Source organism: Carassius carassius, chromosome 35 (genome assembly GCF_963082965.1).
Source record: "Carassius carassius chromosome 35, fCarCar2.1, whole genome shotgun sequence".
Classification (NCBI taxonomy): Eukaryota; Metazoa; Chordata; class Actinopteri; order Cypriniformes; family Cyprinidae; genus Carassius; species Carassius carassius.
This window is the reverse complement of record NC_081789.1, coordinates 14,879,031-14,896,969: the sequence shown is the minus strand read 5'-3', so window position 1 is coordinate 14,896,969 and position 17,939 is coordinate 14,879,031. Positions and strand designations below refer to the sequence as shown.

The window sequence follows — 17,939 nt, the reverse complement described above, 5'->3', positions numbered from 1 at the left end:
AATAATTGTTGGGATTGGTTGCGGTGTTGCTTCTGAGGTAGCAGCATATGTGCAACAACAAACTCGGTGCATGGTGTAAACCACAGAAAGGTTTACATGATTTTGCACTTAAATTACACTTTAGCAGTGGAACAATGTTGTAAATAGCAGGGAACTGCTGGGAAAGTTGAAGAATTTTTACTCAAATTTTAGCTCAATATAGATGATTAGTAGTTTATTCATATTTACAGATGACACTACCATTTATTCTGGCAAGGATGCAGTATATTTTCATTTATTTATTAGAAAAGATTTCCATTTCAAATAAATGCTGTTCTTTTGAAAAATAAAATAAAATAAAATCATGAAAAACTAAAACCTTCCAAATCGCTTAAGCAATGTTCAAAATGGGTAATAATAGTAAATAACTCTTGAACCCCAAATTAGCATATTACATGATTTCTGAAGGATTATGTGACACTAAAGCCTGGAGTAAATGCTGCTGAAAATTCTACTTTGCAATCACAGGGAAAAAAGCATTTTAAAATATAATAAAATAAAAAAATTAAAAACAGTATATTTAAATTATATAATAATATTTCCCAATATTAATGTTTTTACTGTATTTTCCATCAAATAAATATAACATTGGTCCTATAAAAAAACAAAAAATGAAAAAATAAAAAACATGGGCTTCATACAACACCTCCTAAATATTCAGTCCTTTCACTCACTGCTCAAATCAATAAATTCTTTCCATTTCTTTCGCTCGCTTCTAGGCCTTATCTGATCTGAAACAGGAAATAACACTATAGCTGAAATTACAATGTATTGAATTTCTTGCTCTGTCCCGATAGAATAATGTCTTTATGTTTAACTTAAAGATTTCTGACCGTAATGGACTAAAACATATTGGAAATCACACCTACAAGTGACCAGTGAATAGACAACCATACAATGCCAACATTTAAACCAACCTTGAAAACGTGCTTCCTTTTATGGATCTTCTGCTAACAACTAAAGGATATAAAAATATGATTTATGCTCCTAAGACATGGAGCAAAAGAAACTGTAATCCTAAACGTGACATTGACTGCCTTAACTATTAAAGAAACCGGTTTAATAATGAAAAATGTAATTATTATTATTAATTATATATTAAAAATATTAAAAAAAAAACTTATTGGAATGGCTAATATTTTTTGGCTAAAGACTTAAGATTTTATTTTTTTTTTCTCCTACATTCCCCTGGCCCCTCATGGCCCCCGCAGGCCCTCCCCATTCCTCAGACTCCTCTCTTTCAGGCCGTGTGGAGAGAGGAGGGAGCATGACCAGTGTGAAGACAACCCCTCATCCCACTACACAGCTCTCTGTCCAGCCTGTCAGCCCTCATCCCGTCAGTGAGCCGGGCTCAATGCGCCCACACAGGGAAAAGAGGGACAGCCGGATTGTTTTGAGGCTTAGGGCTCTCAGCACCATTGTGGAGGTTAACGAAGAGTGGGACAGAGGTGGGTCTAGGGGGTGTGCGCTAGGGTTGAAGGTCACTGCTGCCCTGCTTGCAACCACTGAATTTTTTCTTCGAACCATTCTTCAATCCACAAAGGGAGAAAAAAAAATGCAAACACCTCGGAGGCAGGCATGCTGACAGAATAAAGGATGATTGTTTGCACAGATTATATTTGATAAAACACCACGTTATATCTAATAAAAAATGTATTCTACTCCTGACCCCGGACATAGTTTTAAAAACCTCACCTGTTTACTGATCTGCGAACTACAACCTAGTGAAGAAAAAGGCTCATTGTATTAAATCTCTCATGCCATAAAGCTTAGGACTAATGGGGGATATATATTTGCAAGCGTGCGTAAGGAGGGGCTGGACTGCAGGGAGCCCTGCAGCATTAAGGCCATCAGTGGGTCTACTTCATCTCCTAATGTAAGGCCACCCTGCCTGGAGAGAGGGCAGATCTGCACAAACAAAGCCCTGTTGCCTGGAAACGACCAGTTGCTACAGCAGCGCAAGTCAAGACAAAGATGCTCAGGAGAGTGTCAGAGATGGTGCTCTGTCTCTAGTGCGCTTCCAAAGGGCCCATTTGGAGCTGCGCTGGGAGCCTGTAAGAATGACTTGACTTTATTATTGTCATCTGAACACATGCAGTAGGGACTCTAAAGTCAGATTCATGAGGGGATTTATTCACTATTTTTTTTGTAACATTAAGCATTTAGTTAATATTTCCAATAAATGCCGTTATTTAAATATTTCTTGAGCACCAAATCAGCATATCAGAATGATTTCAGAATAGCTACTTTTTTCCATTCAATTAATGCAGCCTTGGTGAGCATACTCTTTCGAAAACATTTTTCAAAAATCTTACCAAATTCAAACTACTATACATGTATAAAATTACTGACTCGAAGCAATAACAACATTGCCAATTTAAAGCCAATTATGGCATTTTTCTCAGTCTCATTCTGTTTATTTGACCACACATACTGCTCTGACTAGCTAATGCAAACACAATCGAAACACCCTGACGTTCATCCGTTAAGACCATATACTTAAGCAGCCAAGTCATAAATACCCTAAATGACTCAAAACACTGTCTTTCAAGAGCTGAAAAATGAGGTCTGAAGTGACTAACTTTACTTCTCACACTGACATGTTATGTACCATTGTGGCCCTCACACGGCCTCCTCCATACTGATGATATACTGCTGCAATTATATAAATATTGCATTAGCACAAACCCTGGCACTTGCGAAGCAAATTCATTTGTTCTGTAGAAAGAAAAAAAAATCCTGTCATGAAGAAAAATACGAGTTACTTAATACATAAATAGCTGCAACCCAACGTTTACATCTGTGCCTTTTAGGAGTTAATTACTATTTGTGCCATGAACATGCTCAAACAGCATTTATCTTGATAAAACTGGAGCAAATTAACACACAGTACAAAGATGATGAGTATAATTCTATTTAATTGGTTAATTTTGTGAGAGATGATATATAAAGAATGCGTGTGAACTGAAAGCTCGGTGCAATTATTATCAGTACAACCTTTCTTCGCAGATGTTGCTTTTTTAAATAAAATCTAGGTATGGACTTTTTGCAGATATACAGTTCTGTTCAAATGTTTGGTGTTGGTAAGATTTTTAAATGCTCACAAAGACTGCATATAAAACTGCAAATAAAAACAGAACTCTTTTGAAATATTAAAATTTCAAATAATTTATTCCTGTGATAGAAAAGTTGAATTATCAGCAGTCCTTACTCCAGTCTTCAGTGTAGAGGTCCACCGATAGATCGCTCGGCCGATATATCGGGCCGATATTTGTTATTATTTAATATATCGGCATGGGCCGATATCAGTGTTTAGTAGCGCCGATTTAAAGTCAGGCACATCGGCGGGCAGCCCCGTGTTATTGTTGCAGTGGAAAGTGCTGCTGCGCATGTGAAGGACCCCAAGCCAAAACTTTTGGAAGATTCAACAACAGTCCTTGGGAGAAAAAGGTAGTCAGAGAATCTCACTCTGTAAATGGGGTGGAGAAGTTGTCAGCTCTTACAAACACTGCAGCATGATTGAGGGCTCCGTTACTCCGCCCCGCTCACAGACAGCAGCGCGCTCGGAGAGACAGCTGTCCTGGAGCTGCCCAGAACCATGAATCACATTTGTTCGGAAATGGTTTGATGCAGACAATAGCAAGGTTTCCATCCAACTCATTTACATTTAGGGATGTCAATATTAGATCATTTCCATGATCGATCGACGTTTAAATGAACGATCAATTAATAACCTTAATACTGCAAAATGCGTCTGCAGCGGTATTATTATTATTATGTGCAAAGCCACTTGGGAAAAAGCTTTCTCACCCAAATTAAAGGGGTTTTAGTCTGTATAAAATGCTAGTAGCAGGACTGTAAAATGAATAGATGTGATTATGATTATTTGATAAAATGAAGAGTGCGCCATACGTTTTAGATCATGTTACTTTGTTTACTGTTTTCCGTCAAGGAGACCGCTGAATGAGTCTCTTTAAATGGTTTCGTGGTGCTCGTTGTTGTATTTTAAAACGCAATTGCAATGTTTTCAAATTACACTAGTATTAAAAATAAAATTATCCCAAACGTAACTGTGGCGCTTATGACCAGTACTTTTTTTGTTTGATCCTGTTCTGCAAAATATTCGATTTAGAATTTTTGCGTTCCTAGGCCTATTTGTTTAAAAAAATCCTGCATTTACAGAGCATTCGATCGAGACGCATGAGTGCGTGCGTGCGTGCATACGAGGACGAGCGAGCGCGGGTTTGACTAGATGTATTTGGAGGTTATTGCTCAGGTCTCATTCTGCACATATCCAAATGTTTCCACATTCGCAATGTATCTGAATGCATACATACATACATACATCTTCTTCCGCTTATCCGGGGTCGGGTCACGGGGGCAGCAGTCTAAGCAGAGAACCCCAGACTTCCCTCTCCCTAGACACTTCCTCCAGCTCTTCTGGGGGGACACCGAGGCGTTCCCAGGCCAGCCGGGAGACATAGTCTCTCCAGCGTGTCCTAGGTCTTCCCCGTGGTCTCCTCCCAGTGGGACGCGCCCGGAACACCTTCCTGGGAAGGCGTCCAGGAGGCATCCGGAACAGATGCCCGAGCCACCTCAGCTGACCCCTCTCGATGTGGAGGAGCAGCGGCTCTACTCTGAGCTCCTCCCGGGTGACTGAGCTTCTCACCCTATCTCTATGGGATCGCCCAGCCACCCTGCGGAGAAAGCTCATTTCGGCCGCCTGTATCTGGGATCTTGTCCTTTCGGTCATGACCCAAAGCTCATGACCATAGGTGAGAGTAGGAACGTAGAACTTCGCCTTGCGGCTCAGCTCTTTCTTCACCACGACAGACCGGTACATCGACCGCATTACTGCAGAAGCTGCACCGATCCGTCTGTCAATCCCCCGTTCCATCCTTCCCTCACTCGTGAACAAGACCCCAAGATACTTAAACTCCTCCACTTGAGGCAGGAACTCTCCACCAACCTGAAGAGGGCAAGCCACCCTTTTCCGACTGAGGACCATGGCCTCGGATTTGGAGGTGCTGATTCTCATCCCAGCTGCTTCACACTCGGCTGCAAACCGTCCCAGTGCATGCTGAAGGTCCTGGCTTGATGAGGCCAACACAACAACATCATCCGCAAAGAGCAGAGACGAAATCGTGTTGTCACCAAACCTGACCCCCTCCGGCCCCTGGCTGCGCCTAGAAATTCTGTCCATAAAAATCATGAACAGAACCGGCGACAAAGGGCAGCCCTGCCGGAGTCCAACACGCACCGGGAACAAGTCTGACTTACTGCTGGCAATACGAACCAAGCTCCTGCTCCGGTCGTACAGGGACCGGATAGCCCTTAGCAAAGGGCCCCGGACCCCATACTCCCAGAGCACCCTCCACAGGCCGCCGCGAGGGACACAGTCGAATGCCTTCTCCAAATCCACAAAGCACATGTGGACTGGTTGGGCAAACTCCCATGAACCCTCCAGCACCCTGTAGAGGGTATAGAGCTGGTCCAGTGTTCCACGGCCTGGACGAAAACCACACTGTTCCTCCTGAATCCGAGGTTCTACTATCGGCCGGATTCTCCTCTCCAGTACCCTGGCATAGACTTTCCCAGGGAGGCTGAGAAGTGTGATCCCCCTGTAGTTGGAACACACCCTCCGGTCCCCCTTCTTAAAAAGAGGGACCACCACCCCGGTCTGCCATTCCAGAGGCACCGTCCCCGACTGCCACGCGATGCTGCAGAGGCGTGTCAGCCAAGACAGCCCCACAACATCCAGAGACTTGAGGTACTCAGGGCGGATCTCATCCACCCCCGGTGCCTTGCCACCGAGGAGTTTCTTGACTACCTCGGTGACTTCAGCTTGGGTGATGGACGAGTCCACATCTGAGCCCTCAGCCTCTGCTTCCTCAATGGAAGACGTGACAGCGGGATTGAGGAGATCCTCGAAGTATTCCTTCCACCGTCCAACGACATCCCCAGTTGAGGTCAACAGCTCCCCACCTCTACTGTAAACAGCGTTGGTAGGGCACTGCTTCCCTCTCCTGAAGCGCTGGACGGTTTTCCAGAATCTCTTCGAGGCCAACCGATAGACCTTCTCCATGGCCTCACCGGACTCCTCCCAGGCCCGAGTTTTTGCCTCCACAAGGCAAAACCTGTCGGTACCTGTCAGCTGCCTCAGGAGTCCCACAAGCCAACCAGGCCCGATAGGACTCCTTCAGCTTGACGGCATCCCTTACTTCCGGTGTCCACCACCGGGTTCAGAATTATCTGAATGTTAAACCATAATATTTTTTTATTTTTTTTTATGTAAACTAGACGGAAAAGATCATCCTCTTCACATGAGCAAAAACGTCCTTGGCATAACAGCAGAGTGGACCGGTATACTACGGTCTATTTAAACTGACCTGTGTAACCTTTTATATGTTTGGTTGACTGTACTTTATTTTAAAAATGAACATACTGCGATTTAAGTTTGAAATTAGAATGCACTTTAGATGTTTTGTTTCATTTATACCAAACACAGATGTTGCTGGTTGCTAGTGTGTTTGCAGCACTACTATTATTTTTTTTAATATATATTTTATTTTTTATATTTTTCAGTTTAATTGATTTTTATTTATAACATTTTATTTATTTTAATTAAATGTATATTTAAGTTTGCATTTATGTTCCAACAAACTTGAAAAATTCTGCTTGATAAATGCTCTAAAACCTTCTGATTGACTTCTGTCTGTGCTCAATAAATGATGATAAGTTTAGAAATGTTGTGCATCCAATTATTATTAGTGTGACATTTTAGCATGCAAATGAAGGGGAAAACTTCAAGATATCGGCCCTAAAAATCGGCAGCACATATCGGCCATTTTTGATATTGATGTACCATTTACATGATAATGCAATTTCTGATTTTAAAATGAGTTTTAAAGGATAAATTTAGAGATTTTAAGTTTTCAGTCATTATATAACTTCTGATGATTTCTAAAATGTGATCGAGAAAAAGGCAACAAAGAAGTCCTTTTTTTAACAAAGGTCAAAACTCCAGTTATAATTTAGATTTTTGAGGGTGGACTCTTGTCATAAATTAATCGATTACCTTTCCTACATAATTTTTTACAAAAAACATTGGTAAAATATATATTTGGGAGTCTTAGACCTTTCCAATGATATATAGTTTTTCAAGAATAGATTAGATTTAATTGTAATATATCGAAGTAAATGTAGGCATCCCACAGAGGGGACGGGTGACAGTTAACATAAAACAAAAACACCAGATACAAAAATTTAATTTAGCCTGGAGTCATTCATTTGCCCATTTCCACAAAACAAGAAATAAAATAATCAATCACATACAGAGTGACCACTGAGCATGAATACATAATAAGGTCAATTAAACACTCACATGTGTGGATGAGGTGCTGGTGAACGGGGCAGTCGGGGGCAAAGATGTGAGAGTGGACATGGAAGTGACCACTGACTGATGAGCAGGTAACTCGGAGTTGGATCCGGACAGAGACGCTCCAAACACAGCACTGGGTAATGGGCAGGCTACATCGCTACTGCTGGAGTACGAACCTGCAAAAAGACAGCAATTACAGAAAATGATTAAAGTAAAACAGCACACTTTCGATGATAATCACTTGGCCAAACAATCTCTTTTGATTCCCACCAAGTCAAAAAATAACATTGTCTTGTTTATCAGCAGGAGATCTGGCATAGCAACTGGGGGATGTGAAACAAATCAACGCAGGTTATGACCTGTAATCTCGTGGTAAAAGCAACGTTTTAATAGCTGTAAGGGCAACCTCTGTCCTCCAATATACCTTGACTGGTTATCCATCTATCTTTGCCGCTGCCCCTGAGATGAACTTTGTGGACTTTGAATGGCCTGTCTGACCAGGCCCTCATCACAGCAGACTTTGAGAGCGAGCACAAAGCATTTCGGAGTCCTCTCAACATGCACTCTGCACCGGCCTTCCAGTGACCCAGAAAACAGTTCCCTGAATCTGACGACTCACTATTTCTTCTGTAAAAATGACTGAGGGCTTTTCAGGTGGCGCTGGGGAGGAGTGCGGCCCATTCATATTTATGTGCCGGTTCATGACATGCACGCTGTTTGTTGTTGCTGTTGTTTTATTGATTTTTTTTCCCCCTTTTCTCTCTCCCTCCTTCCCTGCCACCATCTCAAATAAACCCAGCTGATGGCCCAGGCTGACCCATTGCAGGAACGAGAGAGGCCCCCTTGCCACACAAAGGAATGAATGGCTTGCAGCAGTCTACATTCACTGGGGAAACAAGGAAACATTGTTGGGCGGAGAAGTACCACGGTAGCATTTACAGTACCAAGCTCCAAACTCCACATAGGAAATATGTAATAGAAAAAGGAAAGCTTAGACATCGCTGTGTCACGGTTTTCCATTTAATCCCAATTGGTTTTACATTTGGGAGATTTGCGAATACCAGCAGCTAACTCGGCTCATTAATGATTAGATTCATCTTTAAATCATCATGCTGATCTAGTAATCTGGTTAATAATTAACATTTCAGAAAAGGTCAACCAACGGAGCATTTGATTAGAGGTTACTAGACATGAGCGACCAAACAAAGCAAGGACAAAGATCCTGTTATCTGGTGCTGATCGAACGGGTCCGATCGATCAGGACTTAACATCTCCTCCTGAACCCCCCCTTATCAAATAAGAGGAAGGGAGGGGAAATTTCAAATTAGATTAGCCAGCATTTCAAGTCAAACCCCTGTCTCCTCTCTCAGCAGAAAATCCATGCGAGTTCAGAGGGAGGTTAATGACGAGGCTCAGAACCTGATAAGGATCTTCGGCACTTTCCTTACGGATGGAGAGAAGAAAGCAGGGACTGATTCAAGGTATTGTTGCACGCCAGCAGAACATATTTAGGCCTTTGACGTTGCAGATGTTTTTAATTTAAATGTATATCTTGAGCAGTGATCGATGTCTTGAAGTGTTTTGCATTGGGTTACTAGCTTCAAGATATGTTCTATCACAAGCGAACAGACGGGTTTTTGACTTTTCTAATGCATGCCGACCGAAAGTGAAGATAAGTTACAGCACATGGCTGCAGTTAATGCAGCAGGCGCATGCTTTGCTCATCAATGTTTATTCGAATGAACAAGACAGCTGCATAGTTTCATCCCGAGTAATAAATCCAGGCTAAAAGGGATAGTTCACCCAAAAATGAAAATTCTGTCATTAGGAACCACTAACGGACACCGCGTAGATCTAGGAACTAGTCAGTAGGGTCGTTCCTAGAGAACCAATTTCTCCCTCGGGCCGTTTTCCTGGTAACAGGAACTCTGAAGCGGCGACAGCGACGTCTTTGTTCACATCATTTATGGATGTCAATAACCAGTGATTGGAGGACGCTGTGACCAGAGCTGTTTTTGTAGTGAATCATGGGTTTCGTGATAACGGAGATGGAATGTAAACACAATTTAGGCGACTGAATGAGCATGAAAATCTGACTAAAATCTCCTATGACAACTTGCAGTGTTATCATTGAAGAACATAACACTGCAGACAACAGGTAAATGCATTTATCGCAGTTTCCCATGTTTGTGGAGAAAATATTTTTTCATGGTTTTTAAAAATGCCAGGTAGCTGGTGTTTTGTAATGGTTTTGCCAATCAGCGTACACTTATGTCACTGATAGTTCCTATAAAACTGTTCTAACCCTGCTCTGAAGTAAGAACTAATTTATTGGGGTGTGACACGGGATGGGCACTGTGTCATGTGTGTCATGTGTCAAGAACGTGACTATATTCTCACCAAGACCTTTCAAATATATTTGCATGACACTGGCCCTTTCAAAAGTGGTGGTATGCAAGATATTTTATGTTCACATCAGGCAAGTGGACTCATGATAAGGGGGTAAATTATGCAGTGTAGTCTTTATCCAGTCATAAAAACAGAATTCACAGTTTTACGCAGAATGTCATGGAATTTGTCAAACTTTAAATTAATTATTCAAAAGTAGATCATTACACTTACATCAAATCACGAAATGTATCTGTAAATATAAAGCCGCAAAAGTCGATTTAAATATGAATCATGCATGTTCTGTGTGTCTCTGTTAATGAATAGCGCAGACGAGCATTTCATTTATTACACACAGAAGCGCACCTGACGCTTGCGGTGATTTCAGTGTCTGTCGTCTCACTAAATGAGGACAGAAACACATGAACAACATCTCCAGAACTGCTCTGAGAGTCACTTCATGATCATTTTACCATCTGATTAGAGGAAAACTAGTGTCATATCATAAAAATTCATAAGGCTACTTTAAGAAAAATAAATTAATTAAGTCGTTTATACATTCAAATAATCATTTGACATGCTTAAACACAGAATTAGGTCACAATAAAAAATATAAATTATTTTGAAAAAAAAAAAATATATCATAGGGCCGTAAACTTGTAATTTTTGTTAAACCTTTAATAAATTGATGTAAAAATGTTTGTTTCATGATTTTTTATTAATTAGACATGGTTTTTAATTGATAAAATTAAATTTGACTATTAAAAAGTCGTCAAGAAAAATGAAAACTGATAATAAATAAAAAATTAAAAAAAAAAAAATGAGAAAAAAAAATTGTTAGGGCCCTAATTATCCCTCAGCCTTGCTGCGTCCCCCAGTTTGGGAACCACTGCTTTATTTTTTTAAATGGATACATTAATCGTGTTTATTATATATATTTTTTATTAACTACTACTTACTAAATAATAAACTTGACTGACTACTTTACTTCCACTTTAAAGTGATATGTGTGTTGTTTATTTTTATTTATACTATTTATTATTTTTGTGCAATTACTTGTCACTTAAGTTCTCCAGTGTTTACATGATGTTTATTACTGCATAAAAAAAGTCTAAAAAGTCTAAAAATCTTGCCTCGTCTCATTCTCGTGAACCCAGTCTTGTGTCTCGTCTCGTGGGATAAGTGTCTCACACCCCTACTAATTTAGTTTCTCCAAACGTTCCTTGAACCGAAAGCCCCTATGATTTGTGTTGGGTTGTTCCAAACCTGTGCGAATTTAGTCTGTGAAACATAAAAGCTGTTCTGAAATGTTTTGAGTCCATATAATGAACATCAATGGGGTCCAAATGTTGACCCACATTTTTAGAGCGCTACAGTATGTTTACATTCAAAAACAAAACAAAAAAGCAGCTCCAAAACGACACTAGATTCTGAAAGTCAGAACAAGCCTGCAGATATCGGGCAGTCGGAGTTGACATTTCACAGAAACATTTGTCATGCATCTCCTAGCAACAAGGCACATGTTTCTACGCGAGTTTGTTGTGTTTGGAATAACTTCAAACAAAGTCTGGAAGTGTGCAATCGTCAGTCATTTAGTGTATAATGCCCAGTTTTCTTCTGCAACCCTAGTGTTTTCAAATCGGTTTAGTATTTAAATGTTGTACAGGAGCATTCCAGCCTTTACAGTACATTGCGCTCATCTGTCTCATCAAGCTTTTCTTTCTAATTTCAGATGGAAATCAATAAGAATCTTTTCCTGCTCTCTCCAAATAACACACTATAAAGTCCTTCACCCGGCTGGAGCTGAGATGGATGTTTCCATTTAATAATAGCCTCCCTCTGATAAACCAGCCATCCAAAAAAAAAAGAGCTGGGAATCGTTGAGGGAGGGTGAGACAGATAAATGAGGTGGAGCACTCTACTGTAGCCCTGCATTAGCCATGGCTAAATATTTACAGTCCAGCCAAAGGCCAGGAACAGGTGAGGGCAGGAACGGCTGGGAGAACAAGTCCCAAACAAACACAAAAAACCCATATGGCCTTGAGAGAACAGACAGGGTGATAGTGAAATGATACATAGTGGGGAATGACAGAGAATAAGGTACGGCAGAGTTTTCCAGTTCTGATCAGATAGAAAGGAACTACAAAACAGCCAGATGGTTGCCAAGTAACAGGGAAGCAGCATAGATAAGGTCCCTTTAACACTATAGCTGCCATGCATACATGGAGCACGTATGTCAATGGTGAGATTTAGCAGGTGAGAGAGAGGAAGTGCCTGCAAATGAGTGAGAGAGAATGGTGTGAACATGTATTTAGGTGTTCTGGCTCCAGCTCAGTGAATGGGAAGGCCAGTAGGGGTCAGGGCATTTCTACACACTATCTCAAGCCGGCTCACTCTAGATCCCGAGAGAAGACAACGTCAGGGAGGAACAAATAAAAAATTTGAACTAATTGCCTGTTACAGGCTCCTTCCCTCCTCCAGCTCCCTCGGGCTCAACAGGTTAATGTGCATCTCTATGGAGATTCAGCGGGCCACTCTAAGCTCTCAATCAGGTAGGAATGAGGAAGCACTTTAGAGAGCACCTCCATCCACTTTTACCCTAATGAGCTTCAGCACCGACCAAAACAACATCATGCTGGTTCCCAGGCTTCTCTTCAAGAAAAGTGGACCTCAAATGGATTCCTTTTTTCTTTTTTTAAATAAACAGAGATGGAACCAATTGCGATTCTGGGAAAGATTAAGATTAAATACATGAATTGAACTGAATGCGATATTGAAAAGACCCTCCATGTGTAATTCCTGAAAAATAATTAACTCAGCCAATTTATAATAACCTATGTTTATAGGTAAGAGTCCATGAGAAAAGAAAAAGCTGGGAAATATTAGGAGAGAACTTTTAGATTAATGAGTATGTTACATTAAAAAGAAAAAAAAAAATCAGTCATGGTAGACGTCATAAGCAATTAGAAAGGAATGAAAATTGGTTTGTGGAAGATAGAAAAATAAAGCAACAGCATGGGCAACAAAGGACCTCAAAGTCAACAAGAAATGTTTACAACCCTTTTTACATCTGTACTATGATGCATTTCAAATGAAATGAACTTGACTGGATCAGATAAAGCGGTCTCAATATGGCAGATGGTTAATAAAACAAGAAAGGTTGGTGACGTCAGCTGAAAGTCACTTGAAAGCAGGGATGAAAACATGTTTTCTTTGGAATAAAGCATATTAAGGATGCACATAACAGCAGTACCAAATTGGTTAGTGTTATTAGTAAATAGCTTTTTTCTTTTCAGTCGACATGTACAAGAAGTTCGGCCTATATATCGGTCGGCCAATATATCGGGAGAAGTTGGAGACAGCTGTCCTGGAGATTCCCAGAACGGTGAATGATATTTGTTTGGAAGCATGGTTTGATGCAGACAATAGCCAGGTTTCCATCCAACTCATTTGCATTTAGGGATGTCAATATTCGATAATTTCCATGATCGATCATCGTTTAAATTAACGACAATTAATAACTTTAATCCTGCAAAATGCGTCTGCAGCGGTATTATTATTACCGTATTTTCTGGACTTTAAGTCGCACTTTTTTTCATAGTTTGGCTGGTCTTGCGACTTATAGTCAGGTGCGAATTATTTATCAAAATTAATTGGACATGAACCAAGAGAAATGAACTAAGAGACATGAACCAATAGAAAACATTACCGTCTCCAGCCGCGAGAGGGCGCTCTATGCTGCTCGGTGCTACTGTAGTCTACGCTGAAAACAGAGCGCCCTCTCATGGCTGTAGACGGTAATGTTTTCTCTTGGTTCTAAATAAATGCGACTTATAGTCCAGTGCGACTTATATGTTTTTTCCTCATCATGACGTATTTTTGGACTGATGCGACTTATACTCATGTGCGACTTATAGTCGGAAAAATACGGTATGTGCAAAAGCCACTTTGGAAAAAAGCTTTCTCACTCGAATTAAAGGGGTATTAGTCTGAATAAAATGCTAGTAGCAGGACTGTAAAATGAATAGATGTGATTATGATCATTTCATAAAATGAAGAGAGCGTGCCATATTTTTGAGATCATTTTACTTTGTTGACCGCTGAATGCGCCTCTTTAAATGGTTTCGTGGTGCTCGTTGTTGTATTTTAAAACGCAATTGCAATGTTTTCAAATGACACTATAGTATTACAAATAAAATTATCTCAAACGTAACTGTGGCGCTTGTGGCTGTGCTGCGCAGTCAGTGAACCGCTTTTTTCACATCAAACATTTTATGCAAGTATTATGACCAGTACTTTATTTGATCCTGTTCTGCAAAATGTTAGATTTTATATTTTTGCGTTCCGCTAGGCCTATATATATATATTTTTTTTAAATCTGGCATTTACAGTGCAGATCGTGACAGTGTATGCATGCGTGCATACGAGGACGAGCGAGCACAGGTTTGGCTAGATGTATTTGGAGGTTATTGCTCACGTCTCGTTCTGCACATATCTAAATGTTTCCATATTTGCAATGTATCTGAATGTTAAACTAATATTTTTTAATGTAAACTGGACGGAAAAGATCATCCTCTTCACGAGCAAAAATGTCCTTGGCATGACAGCAGAGTGGACCGGTATACTACGGTCTATTTAAACTGACCAGTGTAACCTTTCATATGTTTGGTTGACTGTACTTTATTTTAATAATGAACTGATTTCGATGCAAGTCTGAAATTAGAATGCACTTTAGATGTTCTGTGTCATTTATACCGAACACAAATGTTGCTGGTTGCTAGTGTGTTTGCAGCACTACTATTATTTATTTTTTATATATTTCATTTTTTATATTTTTCAGTTTAATTGATTTTTATTTATAAAATTGTATGTATTTTATTTAAATGTATATTTAAGTTTACATTTATGTTCCAACAAACTTGAAAAACTCTGCTTGATAAATGCTCTAAAACTTTGTAATGTAAATGATTGACACATATATATATATGTATATATATTACCTGTTTTAATACCATGCAGTGCACAAAATGAAGAGAAATGGTTAAAAAAAAAAAGTCAGTGCTCAATAAATGATAATAAGTTTAGAAATGTTGTGTATCCACTTATTATTAGTGTGACAATTTTGCATGCAATTGAAGGGGAAAATTACAAGATATCGAGCCCTAAAAATCGGCAGACCCTGACCTCTAAACATTGGCATCGGCTATAGAAAAACCCATTTGGGTAGATCTCTACTTAAATTCATATTTAGCATTTAAGACTACTCTTTGTTGATCGTGACAAATCATTTCGCTCAAAAACAAAATCATGAATGTTAATTATAGCTGTTTTCATTTGAGAAATGTATTCTTTTTTTCTTTGACTTCATCAGTATCATTTCACTTTCACAAAAGCTCTAGAAAGACACTAGGAAGAAAGTTTACCCAACCAAGTAAAAAAATTCTGACTGGGGTTTTCAGCTTCCAATTTAAATCTGGCAACCGCAAACAATAAAACCTGATGACACTTGTTTTCAATGCAAGATAACAAAAATTTTAAATAACAAAAAAAAGTTTTCTGGATAAATAACCAGCAAGCCAATATCGTAGACAACTATGCTTAATCGCGAGAAGCATAAAATTGTTATCTGAAAAATGATTTATCGTGCAGCACTAAGTAATTCTTATACTCTGTCATTGTTAATGTCTATAACAGGAAAATACAAATTGTTATTAGCGAGGATTTTGTTTTATGTGAATCACAAAATTAAAAAAAGGGTAAATTTTTATTTTATGTTGACTTTAAGAAAGTAGATCATAGCAAAACAAATGTCTGCTCACCTGGTCCAGCAGGTGAGGAGCTTACGGTCATACCCTGTAAGCTTCCATTCCTGAGGAGGGATGGGGACTTCTGAATCCCCAGACTGCTGCTCCCAGCACCCACTGCTCCCACACCTGCAGTACTGCTGACTGCACTCCCACGGCAGGCCATAGTGCTCATGGAGGATGGTGAGGGAGAAGTGGACGAGGGCATTGTGGAGCAGTGCTCTCCCGTATCAGTGGTTTTACTGTCCTGGGTAGTGAAGCACGGTCCATACCGGTTCCTCCAGTTCCCTCTCTTCTTCTTCTTCACGCCGTCCTCGCCAGTAGATGAAGAGGACGTTGCAGAGGAAGAGGACGAAGAGGGCTGGGGTCGTTTGTAGCCTGCTGAGGCCAGGCCTCCCAGCTCTCCGGCCGGGTGACAGTTTTCATAATGCTTGCTTGAGCTTGAGCTTTGGGGGAGGGACATCATGCCGAAGGTGTTTAGAGCCACCATGCCTTCAGAGGCTGTGCTTTCTGCACCACCCTTCATGTGGCAACGACTAAAGGATGGAGGCGTGTACGAGTCGCCAGCCCTTAGGCTGGGATCAGAGAAGCTGAGGAAATCAGATGTGGGCTGGACCACAGACCCACTAGTGGCTGATTTACTGCTGCTGCTGCCTAATAAAAGACCTGCAAGAGAACAAGGAAGACAAAGATGAAAGCACACCTTAATATCACAACCACATTAACAAAGAGACAGCATAAACCACCAGAGAGGTCATAAAACTAAGACCTTTTGCAGCCACAATTTTGTAAAGACACACAAACACAGTACAGTTGGAGTGCTAAACTGGACACCAGCACTACAATCATCTTTACTAAGAGCTTGTAACACTGTGGTACATAAACCAATAAATTTTACTACAAAATAGTTCAAAACTTCTGCCTTATACACTATCAACAAAAATGTGTTCATTCAGTTTATATATATATATATATATATATATATATATATATATATATATATATATATATATAAGGTGTAAGAAAAATCCTTGAAAATGAAGCATATACTTCAGCCTAAAATGCTAAAGAAATGTTTATTTCCAGAAACATGTATATAAAAAATGTCTGGCTAAAATCTCTACAAAACCAGAAAATAATCTACAGAACCTGAAATCAAGCAATACCATCATCTTCCACTCCTAGGTGGGCCTGTCAAACTCGCAGGAAGCCAAAAAAATAGGTAGGCTATCTAGGCAGGCAAGAAGGGTGACCCAGATCTAGGTGTTCATTTGGGCCCTCCCCTCAGACAAGGACTCATCCTTTAACCAAAGCCAGAGAAACAACTCCAACATGCCTGTTTTTACAGCTGTGGCAGGAGGCTGCTGAAGCTTTACTTCCCAATTTTACTACACAGTCGATCCCTTGAGCCTCCCGCTAACATTAAAACATGCAGAGCTTGTATGCCAGTTAACACGTCTCGAAGATAAAGCAATGTCACACAAACAGCTGCCAAAACCAATAGATAACCAGCAGCATTCTATATTCTTTCCAAAACACATCCAGGAAGTTCTGCTATATCTTCTCGCTGGATCCTAGATTAAACACTGCAATAAATTTCCTGCCATTTCTCTCCGAAGACAAGCAAAAAAATGTGTGAAAAAGAGCTAAATATATAGATCTTTTGCCTGAATCAATGAGAGGAGCTTTAATTACATTATTATTATGTTAAATTCAGACAAAAATATTAAGTTACGGCAAAGAGTTTAAAAGGTACACTATTAAATTTAATAAGACAGGATCAAAATGGTTTTATACAATGTAGGCAAGGATTTCACAATGTTCGAAGAGTCCCAGATATTCTTTATGAACAGAGGGGTGAACGAGATACTGCTCTACTACCATTGGACGCTCAAAAGGCCTTCGATCGGGTTGAATGGATCATTTGTTTGATTTATTGGTCAGATTTGGTTTGGATGAAAGATATTGTAGATGGGTTGGATTACTTTATAATAGTGCTACAGCAGAAGTGCTGACAAATAATATTGACAAAACCATTTAGAGTATCAAGAGAGTTTAGACAAGGTTCTCCTCTTTCTCCTCTTCTTTTTGCCATCTCCATCAAGCCTTTTGCAACAGCAGTAAAAAAAAAAGGCATTGAGATTGGACATTAAATTTGCGTTATTTGCTGATGTCATTCTTTTCCTAAAGCATCTTGATACATCAATACCTGCTTTATTAGAAAAATTTCTGGATACAAAATTAACCATTTAAAAGTTCTATTCAATATCTGAATGAGATTGAAAGACAGCAACCTAGTAATTCGGTAGTAACCTTCAATATAGTTT

The 17,939-nt window shown here is 39.9% G+C and overlaps 1 protein-coding gene across 7 annotated transcripts in view; it reads right to left on the bottom strand.

Annotated features, from left to right (window-relative positions):
- Positions 1–17,939, bottom strand: part of mllt10 (MLLT10 histone lysine methyltransferase DOT1L cofactor) — a 62,630-nt gene that overhangs the window by 12,141 nt on the left and 32,550 nt on the right. For all 7 annotated transcript variants that reach the window (XM_059524552.1, XM_059524549.1, XM_059524548.1 and 4 more), the window contains 2 exons: positions 15,628–16,278; positions 7,424–7,596 (listed from right to left, as the gene is read on the bottom strand). In XM_059524552.1, the coding sequence (XP_059380535.1) occupies positions 7,424–7,596; positions 15,628–16,278 (824 nt within the window). The remainder of the gene's footprint in view (positions 1–7,423; positions 7,597–15,627; positions 16,279–17,939) is intronic.